The 27691-nt window shown below is 61.3% G+C and overlaps 1 protein-coding gene across 1 annotated transcript; it reads left to right on the top strand.

Annotated features, from left to right (window-relative positions):
* The first annotated feature begins 8137 nt into the window (after nt 1-8137).
* On the top strand, nt 8138-26990 carry ONECUT3 (one cut homeobox 3). Its single transcript, XM_060092406.1, has 2 exons — nt 8138-9320; nt 26698-26990. Exons 1-2 carry the CDS (start codon nt 8138-8140, stop codon nt 26988-26990), a joined length of 1476 nt encoding a protein of 491 aa, XP_059948389.1.
* The last annotated feature ends 701 nt before the right edge of the window (nt 26991-27691 follow it).

The following is a 27691-nucleotide window of genomic DNA, read 5'->3' on the forward strand; positions in this document are numbered from 1 at the left end:
CCCTTGGGTTTGCACCGTGTATGTTTTGTGTCCATTCCACAGATGAGTACGCTGGGATGCTGAGAGGGGCCGTGAGGTGGGTAAGGGGGCACTGGGGTTCACATTCAGAACTCACTCTTGACTTTGGGGGGGTGAAGCCCTGGTACCAAGGACCCTGAGCCAAAGAGGCACCCACAGGGGATTGGCGACCCAAGGGGCTGGGGTCACTGGCTCCACCGAGCAGCCAGCACAAGGCTCAATCTTCCTATCTGTGAAATGGGCCGCCCCTCAGAGGGGTCGAATCAGCCATGGCAGCACTTAGCTGGCTTGACATGGGTCGTCCTCCTGCACCCTGTGCCCCACTATGCTTCTGGGACCTTCAGAGGGCTTTTCCCGGGCAGCCGAGAGATGCTCAGCAAACTGGGAGGCAGGAGCCTGGGTTCCGCCTCAGTTTCCTCACCCAGAAAACAAGCAAGGGGGTCGACAAGATGACCCTCAGCCCTCCCCAGCCCCTCCCCCTCCTGCCACTGCTATGCTCCTGGGGACCCCCCCCAGGACTAGCAGCCCACTCGGGGACCCTCCTGATGGGAGCACGTCCCTGATTTCTCGCTCCACCAGGGCCCTTGCCCTCCCGTCTACCTTCCCTCTATGTGGAGGGCAGGTGAGGAGGGGGCTGGAGGGGTTCTCCCCCCACAGTTCCCCTGGGAGACACAGCCAGTGGGAGCCTGGCTTCTTCCCTCCTGATGCACAGGGAGTTAGAGGTCGATAATAATAGAAATGTTATGTTGTGCGTGCGTGCGTGCGTGCGTGCGTGCGTGCGTGTGTGTGTGTGTGTGTGTGTATCTTAAGTGAAGAGGAGGAAGCTGGGTCCCTTACCCAGCCAAAGTAGGGGATTTATGACAGAGGCAATTACACAGGGAGCCGGCAGGGACTGCTGGGGGCCAGGGTCTTGTTAAGGAAGTGGGTTAACCAGCAGTTACAGCTGTTAGCAGCGGAGGGGAGGGGAGTGGAGAGAGGGAAGGAGGGGGAAGGGGAGGGGAGAAGTGGGGGAGGGTAAGAGGGGGAGAGAAGAGGGAGGAGGGGGGCATCAAGACCCGCCCTCTCCTTCCTGGCAGACCCTCCCAGTCCCTCCGTGTTGGGGTGTCTGGGCCAGGCTCTGCTCTCCCCACTCCCAGGGCTCCCCAAAAGTCAAGCTGGAGAGAGTTCGAGCGGGACTGCAGCGGCCTTTTCTGGAGGAGCCCAGTTGGCCCTACCTTTCCCCAGTTCCTTTAATGATTATCTGGCTGGGTGGGAGTCATGGGGGAGGATGCAGGAAGCCCTCCAAACTTTAGCCCCCATGGCCCGGCTGCTGGTTCACAGGCCCTGAATAGGGGACGCCCCGAAAGTGCAGGCTGGAGTGTCCCTCTCAGTCTCTTCGTCATCACCACCACCACCACCCCGCAATCCCTGGGACTGTTCGAAGCGCTGGGTTGAAGGGAGGGACCCCAGGCAGGGATATTCTGTGTAGCTGGACCCTGTGCCCCACAGATTCGGCTGGGACTTCAGCATTGCCGCCGAGATCAACTCTATCCCCAGCTGGACACACCGATGTGTCCACAACACATGCAAACTGGGCTCACACTGGGACTCAGGCCTGGGGTCGGTCGGCTCACCGGCTGGGGGTCTGGGGCAAATCCCGGAACCTCCAAGTGCCTCAGTTTCCTCATCTGAAAAATGGGGATGATTAGCGTTGCTCCCCCAGAGTCTCACCTCCCCAAGCGCACAGCAGGCATTGCTGGGGTGGGGGGAGGGCAGGCAGGTAGAACCGGGTTCTGCCGGGCGCATTACCCGCCAGGGTTCAGGGAACCCCCTCACGCCCACACCTGGGGAGGGAGGAAGAAGGCGGCAGCTGATAGAAGGAAGGAGAAAACTGTTTCCTTTCCGCACACCTCGGTGACTCACCTGCTGGGCTCAGGAACAAACAGCTCTCCCTCCCCCACTGTCACCGCCCTGGGGGGAGGGGGAGTCATTCAGCCCCCACCACATCCTTGAGGACGCTTCTTTGTACAGACTGGGGCTGGAAGGAGTTGTTCTAGAGGCCACTGGGACCCCCTCCTGCTGGCGTCCCAGCCCAGGAGAGAAAGCCCAGCCCCACTTAGCCTGGCATTCAAGGCCTGGCTTTGACACCCACCCCCTCCTGTCAGGTCCCAGTTTTATCTCATTGACTCATTTAACAAATATTTCCTTGATGAAGGCCTCTGAGCTAACACCAGCCTCCTGCCCCTGCTCCATCCCCTTCTGCCCCAAGTTACAAGGGGCCTTTGCATCCCTGGACTTGCCTACCTGACTCAAACTCCTGCACGTCGTACAAAACCCAGCCTACAAAACCCAGCCTGGAGGTCCTCCCCTCCAGGAAGTTTGCTCCCTCCCCCCAGTCCTGCCCTCAGGGGCATGAGTGACTGTGTAGTCTTTGTCTCCCCCTCCCCAAGTAGAGGAGCTACACCTGGAGGGCAGGGGCTGCAGCCTCAGCTCTGGGGTGGGGACTACGCAGAGGGGTTCGTTAAATCAGGTGAACAGCCCAGCTCCGTTCCTCCGTCCTTGACGTGTAGATTCTGCCTGGCGGGGCGCGCACCCCGGTCCCATTCTCAACTTCTCAGTGTCCCTCAGACAGGTCTCCTAGATCCCCTCACACCCCAGGGGTGCAAGCAAAAGAGACAGACCTAGAGGGCAGCTCGGAGGTAGGGGGCGGTCAGCCTTGGGGATGGGCCGGGAAGCCTCCTCTGCCTCCCCTCCCCCTTCCTGGCCCAGCGGAAAGGGCACGGGTGTGTTCAGATAAATGGCGCATTAATGGGGCGCCAGACCAGGGCGAGGCTCCCCGGCCGGATGCCGCGGAGGGTAACCTACCGGGGCGGGGCGTCGGACCCTCCCCGAGTGGGAGGGGCAGAGTCCTCCGTCCCCGCTGGGCCTCCGTCTCCGTATCGGGAAAGTGGGCGCTCTCCCAGGCCTGTGCTGCCCACCCCCGCCTCTGTCTCGTCTCATCGTGGGCTCTGGGGATCCAGGGCAGGAACCTCCCGGGGGTCGAAGCTGGCGTGCTGGGGCTCAGCAGAGCCCTCGCTGCGACCCGGGCCAAGGTAGCTCCTGGAGGTACCCCAGGGTCAGCCCCGCTGCAGTCCGGCCGGGATCACCCGGCCTGGGGCCTCCCCGAACCCATCCACCGCGCCCCGTCCCACCCCCAGCTCCAGGATCCGCGGGCCGCCTTTCTGCAAGGAAGAAAGCGTTGTGGATTAAATAAATAAATATATATATATATTTACATCTTTACTTGTCAAAGGAGCGTCCCTTCCGGGAAGGGCCAGAGGACGCTCAGGACCGCCCAGGGGTGGGGGAACTCGCTTCACTGTCGGGGCCGGAGCTTGGCCGCGGGGGTGGCCCGGCCTCTCCGGAGAGGGCGCCAGAAGCGGGTTTCGTTGCGCCGGGGAAGTCAGCGGCCTGCGATGCCCGGGCCGCGCGGTCAGCGGAGTTGGGTAGTGGGGCGCCCCCCTCTCCCATCCTCTGGGAGGCCGCAGCCCGCTCCCTGCCTGGCCTGGCCTCGCCTCAATTTCCCCAACTGCGCACCGCGGAACAAGGTCGAAGTTTCCTCACTAGCAGGGGGCGGGGTGGGGGCGAGGGGACGACGGGTTGTGATCACGAAGGAGCCGAGAGACCAGGGGTTCGGGCCTGAGGGGGGCGTCTTCGTGTCCCCAGCCCCTTCTGGCTGCGCCTCCAGCTCGAACTCTCCGTGTTTACAAGGTCGGCGTCCTAGGCTCCAGGCCCCCAGCCCAGCTCCGGGACCTGCACGCGATCCCCGGCGCGCAGAGGGAGCGAAAGCAGGCGGAGGGGGCGGGAGGAGAACGAGCAGACCTCCAGAGCCCTGGGGTCCCCTCGCCCCTGCGGGTCACTTTCCTGACCTGGCAGGAGGTGCGGGCCCAAGCTCCGCAATCCGGGCTCCTCGCGCTCCAGCCCGGGCCTGGCCGCGACCACCCACCCGGAGTCGTAGTGGTGGGGGTGGAATTCTCTCCGCTATCTGCGCCTGGAACTCCCGGGCCCGCGAAGGCCGAGCTGCTGGGGGAGGGGACGAGGACGCGGGGCCCCAGGGAACCCCCCACCGGCCACGGGCTCCCGGTTCCGGTGCCCCGGCGCAAACAAGCGCGGTGTTTGCGGAGAGCGCGGCGGGCGGCTCGGCCCAGGAGCGATGAGGATTCGATGGAGCCGCGCGGCGTGGCGCGGGCAGCGGAGCCAGGGCGGGCGCGGGGATCGATCGGGCGCAGCTATCGCCGACACGCCCGCGGGAGCAGCCACCCCGCGGGCCAGCGCGACCGGGCGCCCCGCGACGGCGGGCAGGAAGCTCGGACGTTCTGCCCGCCACCGGCGAAACCCCAACGTCGTGGCGCCCCAGGTTGGGCGCTGGGGTGTCCCACACCCAACGTCCGAGGGTGGAACCTTCGGGCGCCGCGAGCGCAGCCGGGCCGGGACCCCCGGCCGGGCCGGAAAAGTCTAGCGCCCTCCCCCCACACCCCAATCTAAATAAAGTCCTCCGACCCCGCCCGAACGAAGGCGCAGGAGTCGGGCGGAGCACGTGGGCCCAGCCAAGTGCGAGCCGGCCAGGAGTTGGGGCGTCTGCAGGTTTGGGAGACCGTACCTGGGGCTGACACGGATCTCGGGCTGGGTGGGACTGGAGGGGGACATTAATCTCCACTATTTATTAAAACCTCGCTCTAAAAAAAAAAGGAAGGTACGCAGCGGCTGGTGAGTTTCATTTCCGTGGGCGACAAATCGAATCACAGAATCAGCCGCGAACCGTGCCTAGCGGAGGCCCGGAAAGGGAAAACTTTGAGTATAACACCTCCCCCCCCCCATATTTTTGGCTGTGATCTGGAGCCAAAACAACAAGGAATGTTGCCTGTCCAAGAAGAGAGAAGGTGGACGGTACTGATTCGAGTTGGGGCGGATTGGGGATGTTGAACCGGAGGAGATGGCTGGGCCCCCCGGAGCGGGGAGGGGGCCCGAGCTCCAGCCAAGCCTCCCTGCCGCTTGCTGGACGCTGCAAGCCCCCGGGGTTAGGGGGATGCGGGGTTGCACTTCCCGGCTTCTCCCAGGCCCGGCTGTGCACAGAGAGGGTGGGCATTGACAGAGGCAGCCCAGCGTGGGCCGAAGCACCCCTAGGCGCAGACGCGGGCTCCAAGCGTCAAACTCCAATTTTCCTGGACGGGATACTGAGGCCAGAGAGCTTCCGCCACGTGGCCAAGGTCTCCCTGCCCCCATCCAGCCCACCCTTCCCCCTGCCGCAATTTGCCTAATGACCCAAGATCGATCAGGGCCTGAGCCACCGGCCGTCCGTGGTCAGCTCAATTCTATTTTACTAATTACTAAAAGGCCACTGGTGGGGGAAGCCGGTTCTGGAGCTCCAGGGGGCTCTCCGCTCACTCTCTGGAGGGTGGCAAATTTTTGTTCAGTCTCCCAGGGGGACCATAGCCTCTTCAGGAGCGGGATCCCTGTCCCTGTGGGTGTCTGAATGTCCAGCCTAAAAGGGGTGCAGGGCTGCGCGCACCTGGATGAGCCTGGTTCCTCCGCCAGGTATCTCCTGCGGAGTGGAGGTGCTCAGGGTGTCCTGAGGCAGCAGAGAAGAGGGGACCCCTTCATCTCAAAGCTGCTGGTCTCCCTCTTTCAAAATGGACGCTTTCCCCGTTAGAAAAGGCACACATGGTTGTTATAAAAATGAAAGTGATAATCAAGCTGGAGGAAATATTTATATAAAGATGGAGGTAAAAGGCTGCATGGCCCTGACCCCCACAGAGCACCCCTTGGTTGACTTTGGGGGTACTTCCTTCCACCTTAGCTTTCCCACCCATAGAGACCCCCCCGCAACCGCCTGATCTGAGCTTGTTGGGCCTGGGATGCGATCGTTTTATGAAGGCTGATTGATTTTTAGATCCCACGATTATTTTTAATTACCTGTGATTGTTGGCCAGTGAGATGGGGGGGCGGGGGGTGGAGCCCCGCACAGCCAGAACCCAACCTCCCAGACTTGGAATCTGCATGGGGAGGGGGATATTCACTTGTTCAGACCTGCCCATCTCTGCCACCTCTGTTTTCCTACCTGGAATATGGGTGTACTGATATATAACCTGAAATTATATATAAATCCTGAATTGAAAACTTCATGGACCTGGACCTGGGGGCAGTGTTGGCCCTTGGGAAGAATCTCAGAACGATCACTGCCACAATCTACCTTGGGCCTGAGGCAGAAGCAAAGCAGCGATGCAACTTCCCGTTGGGGCTCGGTGAAGAGTGTGTGTGCCTGGTAAAGAGTAGGCAGCCACTAAATGCTGAGTCCTGAGCACAAGGCACTAAAAGGGGTCCCTTTTAGCCCTATCCCACCCAGGACTTGGCTCAGGCCATTCTACTGTCTGATCCTCCAAAGCTGGGGGTCAGGTCATCCTGGCTCCCCAACTCCCTCGCACTCAGAGACCCCCACCTCCCTCTCCCGCTATGATGGAAAACACAGATGTGTCCCAGGCTCTCAGCTGGGGCAGGCAGGAAGGCACCCTCCTCCCCGTCAGAGAAGGGGAAACAGACACTGAAAGGGCCCTGGCACACGGTCCAAGCCCAGTGGCAGTTCAGAGAATCAAACCTCCAATGCATAGCCGCGTCTACAGGGGCGGGAATCCTGTTGAAGGTGGTGACGGAGGGGCTGCCCCAATGGTTTGCGGCGGGGGGGGGCATAGCTCACTGATAGGGTCTTCCCCTCCCTCCGCTCGCAGATAAGAGCCCTGGTCCTCCCCTCGAGGTGGGGGTTCCCAGGGTACCCTAGCAGAGGGCTTACTAGCTCTACCCTTCCCCTCCCCATTCTGGAAAAGGCAAAGGTTACCCCATGGGGCAGATGTATGGGGAAGGAAGAAGGGGTGGGGCCGGTTTGGGGAGTCCCTCCTCAGCCCCCACTCTGGCCTTCAGATGGGGACACCACTTGGGGTCTGGCTTGGCCACTCCAGACTCCCCTCCCTGATCTGCATCTTATTCCAATAGAGGGATCACCTTGAGGAGGGGGTCTCTCTGAGTGTGGGAGGCCCCCTCATTTATCCCAGTTCCCAGGGATCCCTGGGCCTCACCTGTCTCCACGTGGTGAGGAAAAGGAGCACCCTCGCTCCCCTCTAAAAGAGAAACCCCAGGGAGAGCGTGGAGCTGGACCAGGGGCTTTGTGGGAAGCTGGGAGGATGTGTCTTCGGCCTGCCTGCTCTGGAGGGGGAGAGGGGTTCTTTAAGAGTCACCCCCAAGCTGCTCCCACGCTGGAGATGAACGAAACTAGAAGGAACTGGGAGGTGACTTGGGCACCCCTGAGGCCAGGTGCTCCATTGTACAGCTGGGGAAACTGAGGCCCAGATGCCCACACATGGGGGCAGATTGAGACACTTGGGAGGCACAGGCCGTGACCCAGCCTGAAGACCCTCTTTCAGCACACTCGCTCCAGAGAGACCTTTGTGGGGGGCTGTGACTCCCTACCTGTGCTGAGATGGAGGTGAGCGAGCAGAGGGCCCACCTCCTGGGGGGGTCTGTGTGAGTTGGGGGGAGCACGATCACAGACCCCCACTCAGCCACACTCCTGCGCACTCCCTAAAGATGGACTCACGGGTGCCAGGTAGGAAAGTAACCTTCACGACCCTCGGGAGAGACAGGGAATCAGAGACCCAGAGACAAGGTCCCCAGTCCCACCTCGGCAGAGTCTGTCCTTGACCCCCGCCCATTGTCCCCGGGTACGACCAGTCCCCAGGGGGCACGGCGGAGACAGAGGCAGGGGACCCCAAAAGCCCGGAGTCTGGCCCACTCCGGCCTGCCTGGCGCTGAAAGGGGCCGGGGCGGGCGGAGAGCGAGGCGGCGGGAGGTGGCGGCGAGGGGAGCCGGTGGGCGGGGGCACTGACGTCAGACCCGGGCCCGGGAGCCGGCGGCCGCTCCCCCGCCACATCCTGGTGGCCGCGCTCGCAGCCGGGCCGGGCCGTGCGCCGCTCAGCCGGGCAGCCTCGCGCGCAGCCACCGGAGAGCGGGCGGGGGACATGCGTCGGCCTTGAGCGCGCCGGGCCGGCGCCAAGGAGCGCGCGCGGCGGGCGGGCGGCCGAGCCGGCGAGGGGCCCGCGCGCGGCGGCCGAGCATGGAGCTGAGCCTGGAGAGCCTGGGGGGCCTGCACGGCGTGGCCCATGCGCAGGCGGGAGAGCTGCTGAGCCCGAGCCACGCGCGCTCGGCGGCGGCGCCGCACCGCGGCCTGGTGGCGCCCGGGCGCCCCGGCCTGGTGGCGGGCATGGCGAGCCTGCTGGACGGCGGCGGCGGCGGCGGCGCCGGGGGCGCCGGGGGCGCGGGCGGCTCGAGCGGCGCGGGCGGCGCCGCCGACTTCCGCGGGGAGCTGGCGGGCCCGCTGCACCCGGCCATGGGCATGGCCTGCGAGGCCCCCGGCCTGGGCGGCACCTACACGACGCTCACGCCCCTGCAGCACCTGCCCCCGCTCGCGGCCGTGGCTGACAAGTTCCACCAGCACGCGGCGGCCGCGGCCGTAGCCGGGGCGCACGGCGGCCACCCCCACTCGCACCCGCACCCGGCGGCCGCGCCGCCCCCGCCGCCCCCGCCGCAGCGCCTGGCGGCCAGCGTGAGCGGCAGCTTCACCCTCATGCGCGACGAGCGCGCGGCGCTCGCCTCCGTGGGCCACCTCTACGGGCCCTACGGCAAGGAGCTGCCCGCCATGGGGTCGCCGCTGTCGCCGCTGCCCAACGCACTGCCGCCCGCGCTGCACGGCGCCCCTCAGCCCCCGCCGCCGCCGCCGCCGCTGGCCGCCTATGGCGCGCCGGGCCACCTGGCGGGGGATAAGCTGCTGCCGCCCGCCGCCTTCGAGCCTCACGCCGCGCTGCTGGGTCGCGCGGAGGACGCGCTGGCCCGCGGGCTGCCCGGAGGCGGCGGCGGCGGCGGCAGCAGCTCGGGCGCCGGGAGCACCGGGGGGCTGCTGGCGCCGCTGGGCGGGCTGGCGGCGGCTGGAGCGCACGGGCCTCACTCCGGCGGCGGCGGCCCGGCCGCGGGCGGCGGCGGCCCCGGGGCGGGTGCGGCGGCCGAGGAGATCAACACCAAGGAGGTGGCGCAGCGCATCACGGCGGAGCTGAAGCGCTACAGCATCCCGCAGGCCATCTTCGCGCAGCGCATCCTGTGCCGCTCGCAGGGCACGCTCTCCGACCTGCTGCGCAACCCCAAGCCCTGGAGCAAGCTCAAGTCGGGCCGCGAGACCTTCCGCAGGATGTGGAAGTGGCTGCAGGAGCCCGAGTTCCAGCGCATGTCGGCGCTGCGCCTCGCAGGTAGGAGCGCGGCGCGTACCGCCCGACCCTGGGGTCCGGCTCGAGGCTCCCCAGCACCAAGCAGTGCGGCAGCGGAGAGCCCCGGCTCCCTCCCCAGTCGGCGGCCTTGCGCCCCGCCGCCCTCTCTGAACCCCCTTGCAGGAGGCTAGAGCGTGATCTGCGCCCCTGCCCGTCAGTTCCGTCAGCGAAAGGGGGAAAAGGATTGTGCCGCCGTCCCTCCCGTAGACTCCCGCCCAGCCCCTCCGGGACCTGGGAGGGGGTCCCTGGACCCTTTTTAGACTGCTGAAGGATCCCCAAGCTGCCAGCAGGGTCGCTCATTGTGTGTGTGATGTGTGCGTGTGTGTTTTAGGAGGGGGGGTGCCCCAAACGCGCCGCCGCTTTCAGCTCGGGGTGCCACTCCTCTCCTCCCAAACGGCCCCTCGCTGCGCCTCCAGCCCCGGGGCAGAGCGCCAGGACCGTACACCGGTTGCCAGAACCTTAGCAGCCAGGGCCGGGCCCGCGCTCAGCCCCCGGCCCCAGCGCGCGCTTCTTTGTAGCTGGGCCTCTGCGATCGATAGCGCCCTCCCCCTCTCCGGCCGCTGGCAAAGGTCACCCGAGAACGGGCGGGGGAGGGGCAGCCCGGGGGACCCTCGGCCCGCGCGGCGCGGAGGCCTTTACACCCCAGCCGGCCGCCCGCGACCACGCGTTTGCTCCTGACTAGGGTGCGCGCACCCCATTGGCCTCTCTTTTCCGTTTTGTGTTTCTCTCCTTTCTACTTCTATCTCTGTCGGGCGAACTGGGGTCTATTTTTTTGGCTCGATCTCCGTTTTCCTCCTGGTCTCATTCTTTCTCCTTCTCTCTGTCCCGCTCCCTCTCTACCTCTCTCTGCCTCTGTCTCCGTGTCTCACTCACACTGATGCTCATCCCCCCTCTTGCTCCCTCCTCCCTCCCAGCTGACAACAGCTGGGTCCACACCTGCCCCCAGAGAGCCGGCAGCCAGGACCCCTTCTCCTGGGTGTGCGTGGTGGGGTGCAGGAGAGCCCCCACTCTCACCACGGTGGCCTGGCTTGGGTGGGGGGGGGGTCTTTTCCTGGCCACTCTGGGGAGGGGCTGCAGCCGCAGCAGCCGTCCCAGCAGCGGGGACAATAGCGGCCCCGGGCGCCTGATCGATCGCTTCTCTGCGCACAGGGGAGAGTGGGGCTGGATGGAGTGGGCTGGGGCTCAAACCAGACACCCCCGTAAGCGGGGAGGCAGGAAGGGACTTGGCTGTGAGGGGCCGGGCAGGGGGGCTGGGAGAGAGGGGGTGCCGTTGGGGGATGGAGAGGGGTCGGTGTTCGTTGCTCCCCTCCCCCTAGGCGTCCTGGACAACCTGGGGGACCTGCACCCACACGCGGGCCTCAGTTGCCCGTTCTGCAGAACAAGGTGACTGCCTGAGCCTCGGATAGGCTTCCTAGATTCTCCTCATTGGAGACTAAATCCTCCTTTTATGTGGCAGGTAACCAAGTGCGTGGGAAGGTGGCCGTGAAATGTTAGAAATGGCATCAGGAACCTGGACGGTCTTGTGTAAGGGCAGTACCCACTCTGTCCTTCTCCTCATGACACATGCAATGACACAGGTGTGCTCACAGGGGACACTCAGTCACACCCGACACACAGCCACAGCCTGCCGTGTGTGATGCAGGTGATCAGGGTTCTGACGCTGTAGGTACTAAGCAGTCCTCAACGAATGGGGTCACTTGTAAGGTTTGACTTATTGCACACTGGCCACCTTCGGCCTGCTCCCCGGTGCATGTATTTTGGGGAAATTGTGTCTGACATGTGTGTACCCAAAGGACACACCACTTTCCATTTTTTTCCACCGTCACTGTCATGTAACTAACTGGACCTCTTTGTGATATTTGAGTGGCACACTTCGGGGCCACCCAACAGATTGGCCAGGGCGTCTTAGAATGACAAGCCTCAGGTGAGAAGTCCCTGTGGCGGGTGCCTGCCGTGAGGCATCAGTGCCAGCCAGCAGGGCACCAGCTCCCAGAGTCGGTGTAAGTGCGGGGAGGGCAGGGGAAACTGAGGCTGCGTTTGCATCCCAGCCGGGCCTCCCTGACTTCTGCGGTGGCAGCCAGACGCCTCACCTCTCTGAGCCTCGGTTTCCCCTTTTGAAGTGGGAGTCAGAATAGTGGCCATCTCAGGGGTACGTGGGGGAAATGGAGAGGATGAGCGCAGGACCTGGCACATGCTCAGGTCCAGGGGACATTGAGCCGCGACACCCGGCCTGTCCCCGGCTCCGCCAGGCCGCTGCCCACGCGTGACTCACCCCCCCGCCGTCCGCCTGGTCCGCGCGCCCAGCCCTGGGCCCCCGCCACACCTCTAGCGCGTTCAGGACCCCGTCCACAGCGCGGGGCTGGCCTTAGGATGTCAGAGGTGGCCGGGCCGGGGTAATTAGGCACCGACCAGCCGAGAGGCCTTTAGTTCCGGTTGCTGCGCAAATGAAAAGCGGTTAAGTGGCGGCAAATCGCAGCGGTTGGGGGGGCGGAGGCGGGGCGCATCCCTCCCCAACGCGCCGACGCGCAAGCGACAGCCCAAAGCATCTCCCGGCGCGCAGACCCGCGCAGTCCCACCCCGGCAGGGAGCACTCACCGCCGCCCTTCCTCCTCCCCGCCCCATCCCGGGCCCAGTGAAAGCCGCCCACCTTCCCGGGACCCTGCAGCTCCGCGCCCCAGTCCCACCCCTCGCGCTGGCCCGCCTCCGGCCTCGCCTCTTGGCCGAGCTGCTCCGGAAGTCCCGTCAGGTAGTCCTGTCCTTGCGCTGGACCAGGAGGGAGAAAGACACACGCAGAGACAGAGAGAAAGAGAGATAGGTAAGGAAGGACAGAGAGTGGCAAAAAAAAAAGAAGACAGAAAGTCAAAGAGAGAGTCAAAGACATAGAAAAGGAGAGACTGGAGAGGGGAGTTGAGAGGTCCCAGTGGCTGCCCCTCTGCTGGGTTCCACTAGTCTGGATCCTGTCACCTCCCAGCTCCCCAGCCTCTCTCCTTCCCGGCTCTGGGGCTGAGGAGGGAAGAGCAGTTTCTTTGTTTCTCTAAAGTACCCAAGAAATCTGGCCAGGTAGACCCGAGGGTCCCCCACTCCGTTGCCCCCAGGCCTACCAGTTCTTTGTGACTCAGTTTACCCACCTGTACAATGTGTGTGCATTGGGGGAGCCAGGCTCTGGGTCTGACATTCTGAGATTCTGGGGATGGCCCATCCTGCAGCCCCCCAACCCCACTGCCATGGGGGGGCTCTAGCCCTACTCCACCCCAGGGTCCTCAGACTCCCACAGCTTCGGAGCCGCCGCCTCTTCGAAGCCCTCCCCTACTCTGTCTCAAACAGTAATTACGGGAGAGGGGCTGGGGGAGGGGCTGGCAGACTCCGCGGGGGCGGGGCGGTCGATGAATTCGAATTACCGTCTCTAATTCATCACCGTCGCCGGGTCGATAACTTCGGCCGTCTTCAAATATTGTTTAAATTGCAACTCCGGAGGAAAAGTATTTTTTGTAACTGATCAGAAAATATATATAAAATATCAGATGGTGGCGATTGAAAGAAGGGCCCTCTCCTCCTCCTCCTTCTTGCCTGCTGATGAGCCCCAGACCCAGAATCCCTGAAGGCTGTGGGAGACCGGCCATGGGGGAAACTGAGGCAGAGAGGGAGCCATTTCCGGAGGTGACAGGGGGTGGGTACGATGAGGGCAGATGTCAGGGTTGGCGGTGGATTTGCAGTGGCCAGGGGCCTGGAGTCTGGAAGGGATGGTGACGGAAAGGGGAAAGGCACACCAGCTGCCCCCTGCCAGGCTAGGACAGGCTTTTCTCCCACCCCTCCCCCCATTCTGCAGCCACTATCCTGGACAGGTGTTGAATGGGGGTGGAGAGGTCCTGAGGCTGAAGAGACTCAACCCACAAGGTCCAATCCTGGAGTCCCACTTGGAGGGACACTATCCATCCCCCAGCAAGCACTCTCGACCCCCTCTCCCCTCCCCTCATCCCCCCACCCCCGCAAAGACCAATGTACCTTCAGTAAAACCTGACCTTGATCCACCCACAAGGGTCCACACCTCTTACAGACCCCTCCAGAAAGCCACCCCAGCAGAGAATTTGGAGACCTGGCCTCACCCGGGCTCTGTCACTGACTGATCTTGGGTGAGGGTCTAAGTCTCAGTTTCCTCATCTGAGAAATGGACAGAATCAGATACCACCTCCTGGGTGTTGGTTGAGGTTTTTCTTATCAACCCAGCCCCCCCCAGAGCCCCTGTACCCTGAGGCCACATTGCTTAATCACCCACTCACACCCACATCTCCTTGTCTTTAGGGAGGACCTGGGTCACCCCTGGCAGCCTGTGCTTTGTGGGACCCACAGAGAGTGGGCAGGGGAGCCAGAAGGGGTCTGGGACCTGGAAGGGGACACTGCAGGCCTCCTCAGGGAAGCAAGGAGTCGGGGGATACTGTCTGGGGCTGTGTGTGCCAGGGCCATGAGGGGCTGTGCATGATGCCTTGGGTCCCCCAACCAGTCCCTCCTTCTAGACCACAAGACCCAAGTGGGGTGGCACCAGCGCTCTGCCCAGGTTCACTGATTCTGGCTTCCGCTTCCATGCAGAGGGGTAGGCAGAGGAGAGGGGTAGGTTGTCAGATGGGGAGGAGGCGGGCTGGGATGCCCAGAAGCCCTCCCCCTCCCCCTTGGTTCGCCCACCAGAAATGAGGGACCTTTTAAGCCAGTTTGGATATTGAGCCCATTTTACAGACCAGCAAGCCAAGGCTGAAAGAAAGGTGCTTGCCAAAGCTGCACACTCAGGGTGACTCAAAGCCTTTAGTAAATGGGGCTTGAGATGCTCAGGCTCCCACCTCCCTCTGAGATGGGGGGACATTCCGGGCAGGTGGCCCAGCAGAGACAAAGGCTGGGAGGGGAACTCAGTGGACTGAGGCCAGGGACAGGAGGGAGGCTCTCAAGGTCATGTCAAGGTCCAGTTTACAAACAGCTTGGGTGACCCTTGGGCCGGGAGGGCAGGCCTGCACTTTTCCTTCCGACTCAGAGTTGGACAGGATCACAGACCCAGATGAGTCCCCCCAGGGACCACCAGAGACCCTGGGGATGGGGGCCGGGTCCCAGTGTCCTCCTGCTGCACTCAGAGCCACCCGCTTCTGCTTTTCCTGGTGAACTGCCCCCTCCTGGCTGCCAGCCCTCAGGGGGAACCTGGGCCCTGAACTGGAGGTCCAGCCCTCCTTGGACCCCAGTCCCGATAGCCCCTTCCTGCCTGAGAGACAAGGATGGTCGTTCCCACGTCACAGAGAAGCACACAGAGGAATCTGCCGGGTGAGGGGCTGGAGCTGGGCTTTGGCTCCTTTGTTCTGAAGTCCCCTTAGCTGAAAATCCTAGGACTAACCAAGACCCAGCCATTCTCCCTAAACTCCCTCCCTATCAACCATCACCACTCTAGTCTGAGCAACCCACCTCTGACCGCTGCCTCCTCCTTGCTGGTCTCCAGGCTCCACTCCCTCCCCTGATGTCCTCTCTCCAAAGCTGGAGGGGGCTTCTTACAGTAAGTCAGAGCTCATCATTCTTCTGCTTAGTACCGTGCCTCGTGGCTCCCGAGAGCCCAGAAGTAGAGGAAACTTCCTGCCACGGCCCTAACTTTCTGTCCTGCGTCAATGCAGGTGGAACCACCAAGGACAAAGGCTGGGAGGTGGGAAGCCAGAGCTGCTGTAAGGATGGAGGCTGGACCCCTGCGGCTGGAGTCTTTGTATGTAGCAGCGAGCTCAGCTTAACCAGGGGAGCTCAGGCTGGTTTGAATCAAGTGTTTAATTAAATATGGCCCTTGATCAATAAGGAAGGCTGTGCTCCTGGGGGAGGGAAGAGGCTGGCCAGGAGCCAGGGGCAGCCTGGGAGACCCACCTGACCTTGGGCAGTCCAGGGACATCTGCGGCCTCAGTTTCCCCTCTGCCGAGTAGGTGTGGACATGGTGGGGCTAGGAAACGGGGGAGACTCTCCTGCTGCTGGTGTCTTGCCCTATGGACAGATGTGGGGCAGGCCAGGGCCTTAGACCTAAAGAGTCACACGCACAAAGCCACAGATTGGCAGCAGATGGAAACGGACAAGGAGAGGTGCCCATGGCCGGCGCGGGCCTCTGGAGAGAGGGAACGGAAGTGTAGACGCGCCAGCGACACAGTGTAGATGCACGCGGGGAACGCAAGCGGAGATGCAAAAGAATGGGGATGTAAGTGTAGATCCTCACGGAACACAAGTGTAGACGCCCACATCCACACTAGGGCAAGTGCGCACAGACTCCGGCCCAGGACCCCCACTGCCCTCCAGTCGGGGTCTGGCACATCCCGGCGCTGGGGGAGCAGGGAAGAGCCCACTTCCCTCCCCCCCCCCCCCCCCGACACCGCTGGCGCCTGGGAATTTTTCAGGGGCCCCCAGCTGAGCCGCTGGGCCACCTCTCCTACCCATCTACTTCCGGGCAGCTGCTGTCCGGACCCCACTCCCTAGAGCTGGGGGGTTGGGAGAGGGTCGCGTCCGCCCGCGCGGTGACGGAGGTAGGTGATGGGGGACCTGGTGCGGGCACAGCAGGGTTCATGCTTTTCTATGCACCCTAGCGCGTCCGCGCCCACTAGGGAAGATGTCGGTGCCTCAGTTTCCACCACCAGGCCAACGCCGCCCCGCAGTGCCGACAAAGCCGCGGAGTGCAGCCAGGGCCGCCGCGTTCCGCACGTCTGTCCTCAGCGGACGTGGGATCTCACAAACCCGAAAGGATCTAGCGTGCATCCGCCCTCCACAGCCTGGAGGGACATGGGCGCACGCAGCCCAGTGTAAGGACCCGGCCCCTTGCCCTGCACACCCGCGGCTTCCCAGCCTCAGGGTCACCGGCGCGCCCTCAACAAGCGTCCGCATCCTACCCCGGGGGAAGTCACATCCCACCCGTGGGGAGCCGCCCCTGGGTTCGCCTCCCTCCGGCCCAACCCAGGGCGGCGGCGGACTTGGTGCGCTTGGCTGTGCGCTCAGAACGTCGGGTCACTGCTCCTGGAACGCAGACAGCACAGCACGCAGGGGGGGCCCAGGGCGCTTGGGGAGGGATTCGCGCGGCGGCGGTCAGGCCCGGGAATGTGGACAAGGCGCTTCCCCTGCGCACCTCCGTTTCCCCAAATGGAGACTAGAATCCCCGGCCCGGCTGAGAACGAAGCACGTAAAGAAAAGCCTCCTGCGCGCGTTGGAGCAACGGCAAAGTCCCTGCTCGCTTTCCTCCACCTCCCTCCTGTCTACCCACCCTGTTCTTTAAAAAATGCTGTATTGGGCTTCCCTGGTGGCGCAGTAGTTGAGAGTCCGCCTGCCGATGCAGGGGACACGGGTTCGTGCCCCGGTCCGGGAAGATCCCACGTGCCGCGGAGCGGCTGGGCCCGTGAGCCATGGCCGCTGAGCGTGCGCTTCCGGAGCCTGTGCTCCGCAACGGGAGAGGCCACAACAGTGAGAGGCCCGCGTACCGCAAAAATAAAATAAAACAAAATAAAATGCTGTATTATTTTTTTCAAACAGCGGACACATTCGCCAACTTCCAAATTTAAGTGGAGCAAGTCCCCTTTCTGTAAACCATACTTTGTATTGCTCCTTCTAAAGAGAGGTTACACTTAATCTGGCAGCCATAGTGCACGTACTTTTTTCCTTTTCCTCTTTTTAAAAAACACTGGTTCTGCTGTGCTTTTGCCTCACTGACACCCGGCACGTCCACATCAGGAAAGAGAGAGCCTCGAAGGCATTTTTGCCTGCTGCATAGCATTCTCTTTTGCCATTTCCTTCTATCTTCAACCACGTCCCTGCCCAATGGACATTTAGGACGGTCCAGGTGGTTTGTCGTCGCCCCCAGGGCCGCAGTGAGCACGACAATTTTGCCTGTGAGTTTATCTGTGGCTTAGTTTCCCAATCACTGAAATGCTGGGTCCTCCTCCCCCCCTCCCCCCCCACCAGCCTTTTCTGCTTTGGCTTCTCTATGCTTTTTCTTATCACCGAAGGTTCCTTTCCTGTCATCTTTTTCAAATCCATTTCCAACTGTCGACCGCTGTGACTCTTAACATTTTTTAAAAAATAAAAGCTCTGTGTGCACCCGCTGATGAGGTTTGCCCCCGAGTGCCTGAATGGGGGGGTGGGTCTCAAGGCGTGAGAGCTGCCCCTGGACACCCCCGTCCCCCCATCCCCAGGCGTTGCAACCACCAGATGGAGCCCCCGCAGGAGGGGCAGCCCAGAGCCCAGTGGAAACGCTCATTTCCCTGATAAGTCTTTGAAAGGCTCAGAACTAATTTGAAAATGCGGCCATTAAAATCCCATCAGGGGAAGCAGGTGGGTGGGGAGGGAGGCTGGGTGACAGCCAAGGTGCGTTCAGAGGCTGGGGGAGGGGGAGGTGTGGACCTGGCGCGCAGGGGAGGGGTGGAGGGGCAGAGAGTGGAGAGGCATCGGAGACAGAAGAGGGGCTGCTGAGGCTTCCAGGGGGTCCACATCTGAGGGCAGGGGCCTGGTTCAGCACTGTCTCCCTGGAGATGAGTTTCCTCCCCCCCACCCATGGGAACCTTTTCCCGGTGCCCTGAGGAGTGCAGGGTGTGGATAAAGCGGGTCCGAGGCATGTATATGCTCCAGGCTCCCCTCCGAGTGACTCACTGTGTGACCTTGGGCAAGTCACTCACTGTCCCTGGCCAGGGGAGGCCAGCGGGGGATGCTCAGGGCAGCTCAGCCCGGTGGGGACAAACCACTAGGGTAGTGGCATCAATGTGGTCCACATCTGGGGCTGGGCAGCTGGTGGCCCGGGTGGGGCGTGTAGCCAAGGAAACCGGTCATCATCCCAGCCGGGACCTGGCTCCGTATTGAATTGTCTGCCCCGAGAAGCTGAGCTGAGCGCAGGAGGTGGCTGGAGGGGAGGGAACGGGACTGGCTCCCGCTCCCACACCACCACCCCGTGCCCAGGTGGGCGGATACTGGGAAGGGGGTGGTACAGGCACACAGGTCCGCGGCCCTGGGGGCAGGCAAGAGTGGCTCCGTGGTGGCTTTGACACTGTACAGAGGGTGACACAGAGGGATGAGCACAATTGCCCAAGTGCCTGCATCGCTGACTTCTGGGGCCACCGTCTGGCTGCTGTCCTCCCCTGTCAGACCCAGGCTTTCACTGTGGGGGGGGTCACCCTCCTGATGCCACCTGGCTTCTGCCAGATCTGTTCCCCGCTAGCCGGGCTCATGTCTTCCCCCACAGATAGCCCACCCATGCCCACCTCCATCCCGAGCTGCACAGCGGGGGCAGCTGGCAGCCCTGTCTGAGAACAGTCAGTCATCGGTTTCCCTGTATCTGTGCGATTATTCGGGTGATGCGTTTTCACACCACATCGAGGCTCCGTGGGAGCTTTGCACACAGTGCACACAGGAGGTGCTTGATAACTGTGTGAGTGAAGGCGGGAGCGGGAAGGAGTGAGCAGCCGCAGGGTCCGCCCTGGCCCACATTTGGAGCCAGCTTTGCTAACCCTCGCGACCGACCACTGCGCAGTTGGGACCCCCAACCCCACGGACAGACGGGGACATCAGGACCAGGGGTCGCTGGGCCTGCTTTATAAACCAGGTAAACAGTGTCCACAGACTGTGTGCTCAGGGCCACTCGGCCCCTGAAGCCCAGGCCCAGGATCCCCGCTGTTAGGAAAGGGCAGGGCAGTGGGGCAGCTAGCAGGCCCAAGGCCAGAAGACAGACAGGAGCCACCCCGGGGGTCTCAATGGCCCATCCTCCATCCTGTAGACTCAGACCCAGTGGGCTCAGCACCACGCACACTGGCTGTCACAGCCAGCAAGTCACCTTCCGCCCTTGATTCTTCACACTGCATCCTCTGTCTGACATCCACACTGTGTCCCCAACCCCCGAGGCCAGCTGCAAGCAAACGTCACGCTGAGGCCTGCTGGCCCCCAGGGTCTTCCCCCGCGGCCCACTGACCGGCCACATCCTCTGAGCCTTTGCCCCCACCGCCCCTCCAGGTTCCCACCCGCTGCCTACCTGTCTGCCGGTTGCACCAAAGGCTCTGGCTACCCTCCCAGTTTTCCCAGTTCCTCACGCGCGTGTGGTCTGCTTTGCGTGGCTACCCCTCCCAATACAGCAAAGCCGTACTGCACACACCGCCTTCCACCCGGACAGGCCCTGTGCAGCCCCACGCGGGCACACCCAACTGATGGGGGACAGGCAGACTCCCGCGTGGTCAGCCGGCTGGGGCCAGGGATGGCCCAGGACAGGCACGGCAGGGGTACTCATCCCCCCATGTCACCCACCCAGACCACAGTGGGCCTCTGGAGGAGGAGAGGAGGAAGGCACAGGATGCCAGAGGGGAGGGGGAGATGGGGGGGAGGGGGAGACGGGGGGAGGGGGGAGAAGGAGGGGGAAGGAGATGGGTGTTTGTCAGGTGATGATGGGGGTAAACAGGTGCAATCCTAGCTCCCTCCAGTGCAGACCTGATCCTCTCCATCCACTGAGGGGCGACTGAATCCAGGGACACCCCCCCTCCCCTGCCTGCTGCACAGCCCCAGCTTCTCCCTGGCTGACTGGGGACAGGGTGCTCCCTGCTGAGGGCCCTCCCTGGGGTCTCTCTGCTTTACCGGGCCCTCCAGGGCAGTGGCCAGCCGGGTCTCCCTGTGCAGGGTCTTCCAGTCTGGGCTGAGTCCCCTACCACCCACACAGGGGTGTCAGGCATTGGACAACACAGCCAGCTGGCAGCCTCCTGTGGATCCACTCTGTGCTGGGCACCAGAAGGCTCCTAGGGGAGAGAATTGGGGCTCTGCTGAGGGTGAGGGGAAGAGTTTCCTGGGGCAAGGGCAACTGGGGCTGGGCCTTGAGGGTTGTCTAGGAGTTCTTTTGCTGAGGCAGCGCAACTCCCTACTCCAGACCTCATTTTCTCCATCCCTCCCCCCTCCAGGAAGATTTTAGGGAAGATGCTGAGGCTTGAGGCCTGCCCTGAGAGGGGGAGAAACTTCACGGCTGCCCTGCAAGTGGGGCCCAGAGCCTAGCTTCTCCCCGGGGCCCCCATATGGGAGCTGGGAACCTCATCTCAGCCCCACCATCGTATTCAAGACTTTTCTGGCTAAACCCCTTCTCAGGGCCTGGCAAGGCAGAGATCATGATTAAGACAATTTTCCATTCGAGGAACCTGAGACTCAGAGGCCGTCACCACACAGTAATCCACGGTGGGGGCGGGTCTGACTGCTGTCTTGGGCCCCTGGACGCGAGCAACTTTCTAGAAAGGCAGGAGGGACAGAGGTGCCGTGGGAGCAAGTCTCCGAGGGTCTGAAATGAAAGGGAACTTGAGGGCCCCCCCAACTCACCTCCCGTTGCCGCCACCTGAAACGTGGACCAACAGGACCCACCCTCCTACCTGGAGTCCCAGCCAGCGCTGGGGCGGGGACAGCCCCCCTGCCAGTCACTGCGGGAACCATGGGCCAGACCAGCCGAAAAGCCCGCTGTTAGTGCCTGCTGGGCTCCCTGTGAGGCGGCTGATTTGGGAATAAGGTCTCTTCTGTATCTCCTTTGATCTCCTCCAGGGCTTCTGGGACCCCCAGGAGCCAGCCCCAGACCCTCCTCATCCCTGGACTCCAAAAAGACTGATAGCAATGAGGGAAACAGGATGGGGTGTACCTGCCACTGTGGTGCACCTGCATCCCCTCCTCCACCTGAATCATTTCTATCTCCATCACCTTCCCCACCATCTTTAAGATCAGAGCATCTCGGAATCAGCAGCTCCAAGTATCAGATTCTCAGTCCCTGGGGTCATGGAGGGTGGACAGGAGAGAAAGTTGGGTCCAAAACCCTCACTCTGTGGCACCCCTGGATAGAGTGTGAGAGAATGGTGTGGAAGAAAGAAAGAAACAAGCAGAGGAGGGAGAAAGTTGCAGTATTAAATTGGGGGTGGTCAGGGTGGGCCTCACAGAGAAGAGATTTGAGCAAAGAATGGAAGGAGGCAAGGGAACAATGAAGAAATGTGGGAAGAGCGATGCAGGCAGTGACTTCCCTGGCGGTCCAGTGGCTAAGACTCTGTGCTCGCAATGCAGGCGGCCCAGGTTCGATCCCTGGTCAGGAAACTAGATCCCACGTGCCACAGCCAAATAAATAAATAAATATTTTAAAAATATAAAAGAGCGATGCAGGCAGAGGTGGCAGCCAGTGCAAAGGCCCTGAGGTTGGACTGTGCCCGGGGGATGTGACCAATGTGGCCACGGAAGAGTGAGCTGAGTGAGGGACAGCAGGAAGAGGTGAGAACTGAGAGGCAGTGGGGAGCCAGGGGCCAAGTGAGATGGGTAGGGCTCGGGCAGCTGATGTGCCCTGAAAAATGTTTGAAGGAGGCAGAACGTCCCATTTTGCAACTGAGGAGACTGAGGCAGGCCCTGCAAGGGAACTGACCCCCCCAGGGTCCCAGAGCATGAATGAAGGCCCACCCCGCCACACCAATCCCACAGGCCAGCCCAGCTGGCTCCTCCTCTGCTGGCTGTCATGGCAACCATGGTTGGTGGTGAGGGCCTGTGTCTGAGGCCACTCCCTGTCTCCCCACCACAGGCTGGGTGGCCCTGGTGGGGGAACCTGGGCTGAGTCCCCCTGTGCTGGACACATCACAAGGTGGACTCTAGGATGGGGTTTGATGGTGTCGGTGAGGATTTTGGAGGAGATGGTGGTGGAGGTGATAAAATGGAGGCGATGGTGGTGGAGGTGCAAGTGCAGGAGGTGATGAGAGCAGAGGTGGTGCTGATGATGGAGTTCGGCTGCGGAGAGAGGTGGCGGTGGTACAGGTGGTGGTAGTGGTGGAGGAGGAGGGCTGGTGCTGGAATTGATGCAGATGATGGAAGGGATGGTGGTAGATGGACACCGATGGTGGTGGAGATGAGGTGATGGCAGAAGAGGTGATGGAAGTGGAAGTGATGCAGGTGGAGGAGTTGGGGGTGGTGGAGGTGACAGAAGCAGAGGTGATGGAGGGCATGATGAGGTAGAAGCAACACTGATGGTGGAGGAAGTGATGGTGGTAGAAGAGATGCAGGTGGAGGAGGTGATGGAGAAATGATGCAGATGGAGGAGGGGATGGTGGAGGAGGTGATGGTGGTAGAGGTGACTCAGGTGGAGGAGGGGATGGTGGAGGAGGTGATGGAGGGAGAAGTGATGCAGGTGCAGGAGGGGATGGTGGAGGTGATGGTGGTAGAAGTGATTCAGGTGGAGGAGGCGATGGTGGAGGAGGTGATGGAGAGAGAAGTGATGCAGGTGCAGGAGGGGATGCAGATACACCACAGGGGCGGTCCGCACTGGAGATCATCGTGGAAGAGGTGGCCGCAGCAGTGGCACCGCAGTGTGAGGCTGCAGACTGGTGCCATGAGTACATCCCAGGCTGCTCCCCCGGCTCCTCTTCCCCAGCCCTGCTCCCTGGCCGGTCCTCTGGCAGCCTTGGTTTTCACTTCTCTGAAAGGGGCCCATACCCAGGCCTCTCCTCCTTCTGGGGCTGCCTCCAGGGGTGCAGTGGTTTTTAGGGCTGGCCGGGGTGATGCTGGGTGCTGGGAGGGATACTGGTGAGGGGCAGGGCAGCGATAGTGAGGACCCGCTGCTGGGGGGCTATGGGGTGCCTCCCGTGCTGGCAGTCACACCCCCGCCAGGGGCAGGGGCCTCCAGGCCGGCGCCGCCGGGGTCTGTGGGGGAGGGAAGCGGTGACAAAAGCTGCTCGAGGTAAACAGCTCCGACTGGAGCCCGGATCGATCCAGGCTGTGAGGAGCTGTAATTAGATTGAACGCTGGGAAGCGGGTGGGGGCGAGCGGAGCCTCTTTTTGCTGCGATCGACAAAACGCGAAGTTTTTTCACCACTCTGCTTCGCCCGGCCCCTCCCCCAGCCTCTGCCTCTGGGGCCCCCATTAGGCTCTGGACTGGAGAAGGGGGAGGCCGGGGGCAAAGAGGCGACCCACATCTTAACCTCCCTCCCATCTGCCAGTCAACCCGGGCTGCTGTCTTGCCCCTGCCAGGGCTTGCTGGGCGACCTTGGGCAAGGGGCTTACCTTCTCCGAGTAAGTAAGAAGGAAAATTCCTGCCCTATGGAATTATAAGGCCCTGCACACGTAAAGCTCTTGCAAGCTAGAGCATTGATACAAAGGAGCATTTGTATATCTGTCCCTAGTGTAAATGCATAGTGAATTCACGAGAAAATTGCTAAGAGAATGAATGAATGCATGAGTGAATGAATGCATGAGTGAATGAATGAATTGACGATCACAACAGGAGGGCAAGAAAGGCCTCTTTTGGAATGTAAAGGCCTGGCTGAATTTTGACTCTTCCCTGGCCTTGCTGCCTGAGGCCCAGCTTTCCCTTGAAAGAGTGGGGGACGTGGCCTTCTCTCGTGAGCCTCACAGGCTGGCCAAGTTCCAAGGAGATGGGAGGTCAAGGCAGTTCCTTGTGCTTCCTTCCAACATTTCTTTAAGCAGATAAAATATGAACAAATGTTCTCACTCCCCTGTTTTGTATACAAAAGGCTGCCCGGTACACTGTTCATCTCCTAGGTTTTGCCTCATACAGTACCAGGATTGCTTTTCCTTTCTTGTATGGCTGTTTGTTTTTCCAGGAGTTAATGGTTGCCAATCACAAACTCTTCCCACATCCTCCAACAAAATTCAAAACCAACGCATGTTAGGACATTTCCATTTTCCTTGGTTCTTCTGCTCTGATCTGAATGGGGCTGTCCTCCCTGCCCTTGGTGCCTTTGTCCTGCTGTCTTTCAGGCTCTCCCGTCTTCATTTGGGGGACCTCTTTTCCCTTTCCTCTAGGTTGAATCACATTTCCTGATTCCCACACCTTTCTTTTTTGATTTACTTCCTCATTTTGATGGAACACACCCTCTAGTAGCTTTCTGAGAAAAGGGTATACAGAAGTCAACTTCTGGAGACCTTAAATGTCTGACTATATCTTTAGTCCACCTTCATGCTTATGTTTGGCCAGTCGCACAATTCTAGCTGAATACAGTTTTCCCTCAGAATTTTGAAGGCATTGTTCCACTGGTTCCAAGTTTTCAAGAAGTCCAAAGCCACTCTGATTCTTGGGTCTCCAAATGGCATGTGGCTTTCCTCTCTGGGACCTTTTATCTTCTTTTTCATCCTGGGTCCCTGACATTTCACAAGCATGAATCTCAGGGAGTGTATTTTTTTTCATTCATTGAGCTGAGCATTTCATGGGTTCTTTTAAACTGAACTCTCATGTCTTCCAGCCATGGATTAAAACACACACACACACACACACATATATATATATATATATATATATATATATATATATATATAATTTATTTGGGCTTCCCTTCCTCTAGTTTTGGATGGCCTCTTGCTCAGATGACAAACCTGCACATTCATCCTCTAACTTTGTTATCACCTTTCCCTCATTTTCCATCTCTGTGTTCACCTGTATTTCCAGAGATATTTGCTTTATGTTCCAATTCTTTTTTTTTTATTTTAATTTTTTGGCCCAGTCACATGGCCTGCAGGATCTTAGTTCGCCGACCAGGGATTGAACCCTGGCCCTTGGCAGGGAAGCGCCAAGTCCGACCACTGGACCGCCAGGAATTCCCTACGTTCCAATTCTTACATTGACTTTATTCCAGCTATTATATACTTAAATTCTAAGAGCACTGTCTTCCCCTTTCCTGGTCCTGTTTCATGGATACAGTATTTTTCTCTTACATCTCCAAGAATCTGACTTACAACAGTGCCTGACCTGTTTCTTCTGAGAGCATCATCCCCCAATCCTCCTGCCATTTTTCTCACTTCTCTCTCTCCTTCATTAGAGGCTTTTCTGAAATGTCCAGTAACCTCTGATCATCACTCTTCTTTAATCATGAAACCTGAAACAGCCAATCAGAAGCCCTGTGTGTGTTCCAGGTCAGAGGGGGCCAGGGAGGGACGTGGTGCGTCAGTTCACACAGGGGAACCTGTCGTCCCCGAGAAACAAGCCACAGTGCAGGGGACATTCATTTATTTTTGCTGACGTGTGTGGACATTGATCTGATATGTCATCGGGTTCAGACTGTCCTGGAACCAAAAAAAGCCGGCTTGGCATGTGGTCCCAGCAGGCCACTAGGCCTGGCAGCAGGGATCTGCTAGTACAGCCTGTGCCACTGGCCACTATGGGGGTGACAGAGTCGCTGGGGCAAGCGGTTGGCGGGGAGGCAGGATAGGGCAGGTGTCCACCACCCACTGCCCCTGACTGGTACATGGATGAGGAATTGAGGCTCTGATAAAGTTTGTGCTGATGGCAGCAGCCACCCGGGGGAAGTAGCCTGTTCTGGTCGGTGAAGCTCATCTTCTCCACCCACTGGCCCCCACGGCATTGAGGGCAGGGGTCCGCTTTGGAGCTGGGGCAGGGAGGAGCAGGACCACAGGCTCCAGCCCAGCTCCACCACCCTGAGATGTTGCCATTTCCCCTTTGCAAGCATCCACCGACCACAGGGCAGCCTCCTGCAGCCTTCCCGGTCCTCCGTGCAGGTGGCCCTGGGAGAGGGAGGGTTGGTCTCTCAACCTCCCTTAGATCCTCCCAGCTCCAGAAGTTCCTCTGGGGACTTGAAGGAAGCCAAACCTCAGTCTCAGTCTGCTGGTGGGGGGAGGCCAGAGTGGGGGCTCAGATATCAGAATCAGGCAATGGACGCCCATGTGAGCCTGGCTCAGGGTCCCTGAGCTGGCCAGGCGCCAGAGGACACCAGGGAAGGAAGCATGGACTGTCACCCCCCTTCTGAGGACCCCCTTGCCCCATCATTCCAGGGGGAGGTTACTGGGGTTTGTGACACATCTCCAAGGACCTATGAATTAACCACTTTCACCCAGGTCTACACTGAGCCAAATAACTCACATGTAGAGTTTCCATGTCATTTCCCCCAGCACCCCCCAGGTGTGGGCTGCAGAAAGGGAGGGCAGAAAGCCACCAACACCAGTGGTGCTCTTGAGGTCAGGATTCTTGGGAGGGTGGGGAGGAGTTTGGGGATATGAGGCTGGGGAGGGGGCCAGCATGCAGAAGAGGGATGGGAGGGGTGGCGACCCATGCCTGTGGAGGTGTGCTCACACTGTGTCCCCTTCTGTTTCTCCCCACCTCCACATCTGCCTCTTCTGTCTCTGTCTCCCGCCCACGACTGTCTGCCCCCACCCTTCCTTCCATTACTGGTGGTCTCTACTCGATGCCTCCTGGCCTCTTTCTGTGTCTCCCTGTCTCTTTTGGCCCTGTCCCCGGATCGTCTCTCCCTCCATCTCTCGCGTTTCCCGCGTATTTCTGTGTTTCCTGGTCTCTCCGCTCCGGGACGCGTGGCCTGTTTTCTTCCGTCCGGCCGCACGGTGGCGCTGCGTCCCGCTCGCCCGCCCGCCCGCTCGCCCGCAGCCTGCAAGCGGAAGGAGCAGGAGCAGCAGAAGGAGCGCGCGCTGCAGCCTAAGAAGCAGCGCCTGGTGTTCACCGACCTGCAGCGGCGCACGCTGATCGCCATCTTTAAGGAGAACAAGCGGCCGTCGAAGGAGATGCAGGTCACCATCTCTCAGCAGCTCGGCCTGGAGCTCAACACCGTCAGCAATTTCTTCATGAACGCGCGGCGCCGCTGCATGAACCGCTGGGCCGAGGAGCCAGGCGCGGCCCCGGGGGGTCCCGTCGGCGCCGCGGCCACCTTCTCCAAGGCCTGAGGCGCCCCGGCCCCTCCCCCCCGCGCCCTCCCCTCCCCCCCCGCGCCCTCCCAGCCTCCACGGCCCGGGCGCTGCCCTCCCACGTCCCCCAGCCCCAACCCTGCTGGCCCGGAGACCCGCCCCAGGGGTCGCCTGGAGGGGCTGCCGTCCGGGTTCCCACACCCCGGGAAGGGACGCAGCACACCCCCAGCCCAAGTGCACAAAAAGGGCCCCCCTCCTCCCTCCGTCCCAATCCCCTTCAGGCCAAAGGAAGCCCTCCACCCTCACCCCCCCAGAGGGGAGGGGGTGACAGAAAGGGGCTCCCGGGCTCCCTTTCAAGGCAGTACGCCCAGGGGGCTTCGAGGAAAACCAGGGCTCACGTGTCGTCCCGAAAGCGGGTCAAGAAGCACATACTAGAAACATAAACCGGGTATTTAAAAAAGGAATTTAAAGAATAACCCCTCCTTCGCCCGCCCCCCGACCCCACGGAAGGAGGCAGGGAGGCTTCCTCTCCAGCGGTACCCCCTCAAACCCCCGCCACGGACCCTTCCCCGAGAACTCAGCCCCTCCAAAGTCGCCAAAGCCCACGTCGAGCTGGAGCCTCACACTGCCCCCACCCCACCAAGACCACCCCGGGTCCGCCGGCAGAACTGCCTCCGCAGCCAAGACCCAGCCGCCCTTCCCGGCAGCCGGGATTCCTTGTGCCAAGAATTGCCTGCCTT

This window comes from Mesoplodon densirostris, chromosome 3 (genome assembly GCF_025265405.1).
Source record: "Mesoplodon densirostris isolate mMesDen1 chromosome 3, mMesDen1 primary haplotype, whole genome shotgun sequence".
In the NCBI taxonomy this organism is placed as follows: domain Eukaryota; kingdom Metazoa; phylum Chordata; class Mammalia; order Artiodactyla; family Ziphiidae; genus Mesoplodon; species Mesoplodon densirostris.

Excerpts from the sequence above, each read along its gene's own strand:
- ONECUT3 (XM_060092406.1), top strand. The coding sequence starts at position 8,138 with ATGGAGCTGAGCCTGGAGAGCCTGGGGGGCCTGCACGGCGTGGCCCAT. Across the intron at positions 9,321-26,697 it reads GTCGGCGCTGCGCCTCGCAG|CCTGCAAGCGGAAGGAGCAG; the intron begins GTAGGAGCGCGG and ends GCTCGCCCGCAG.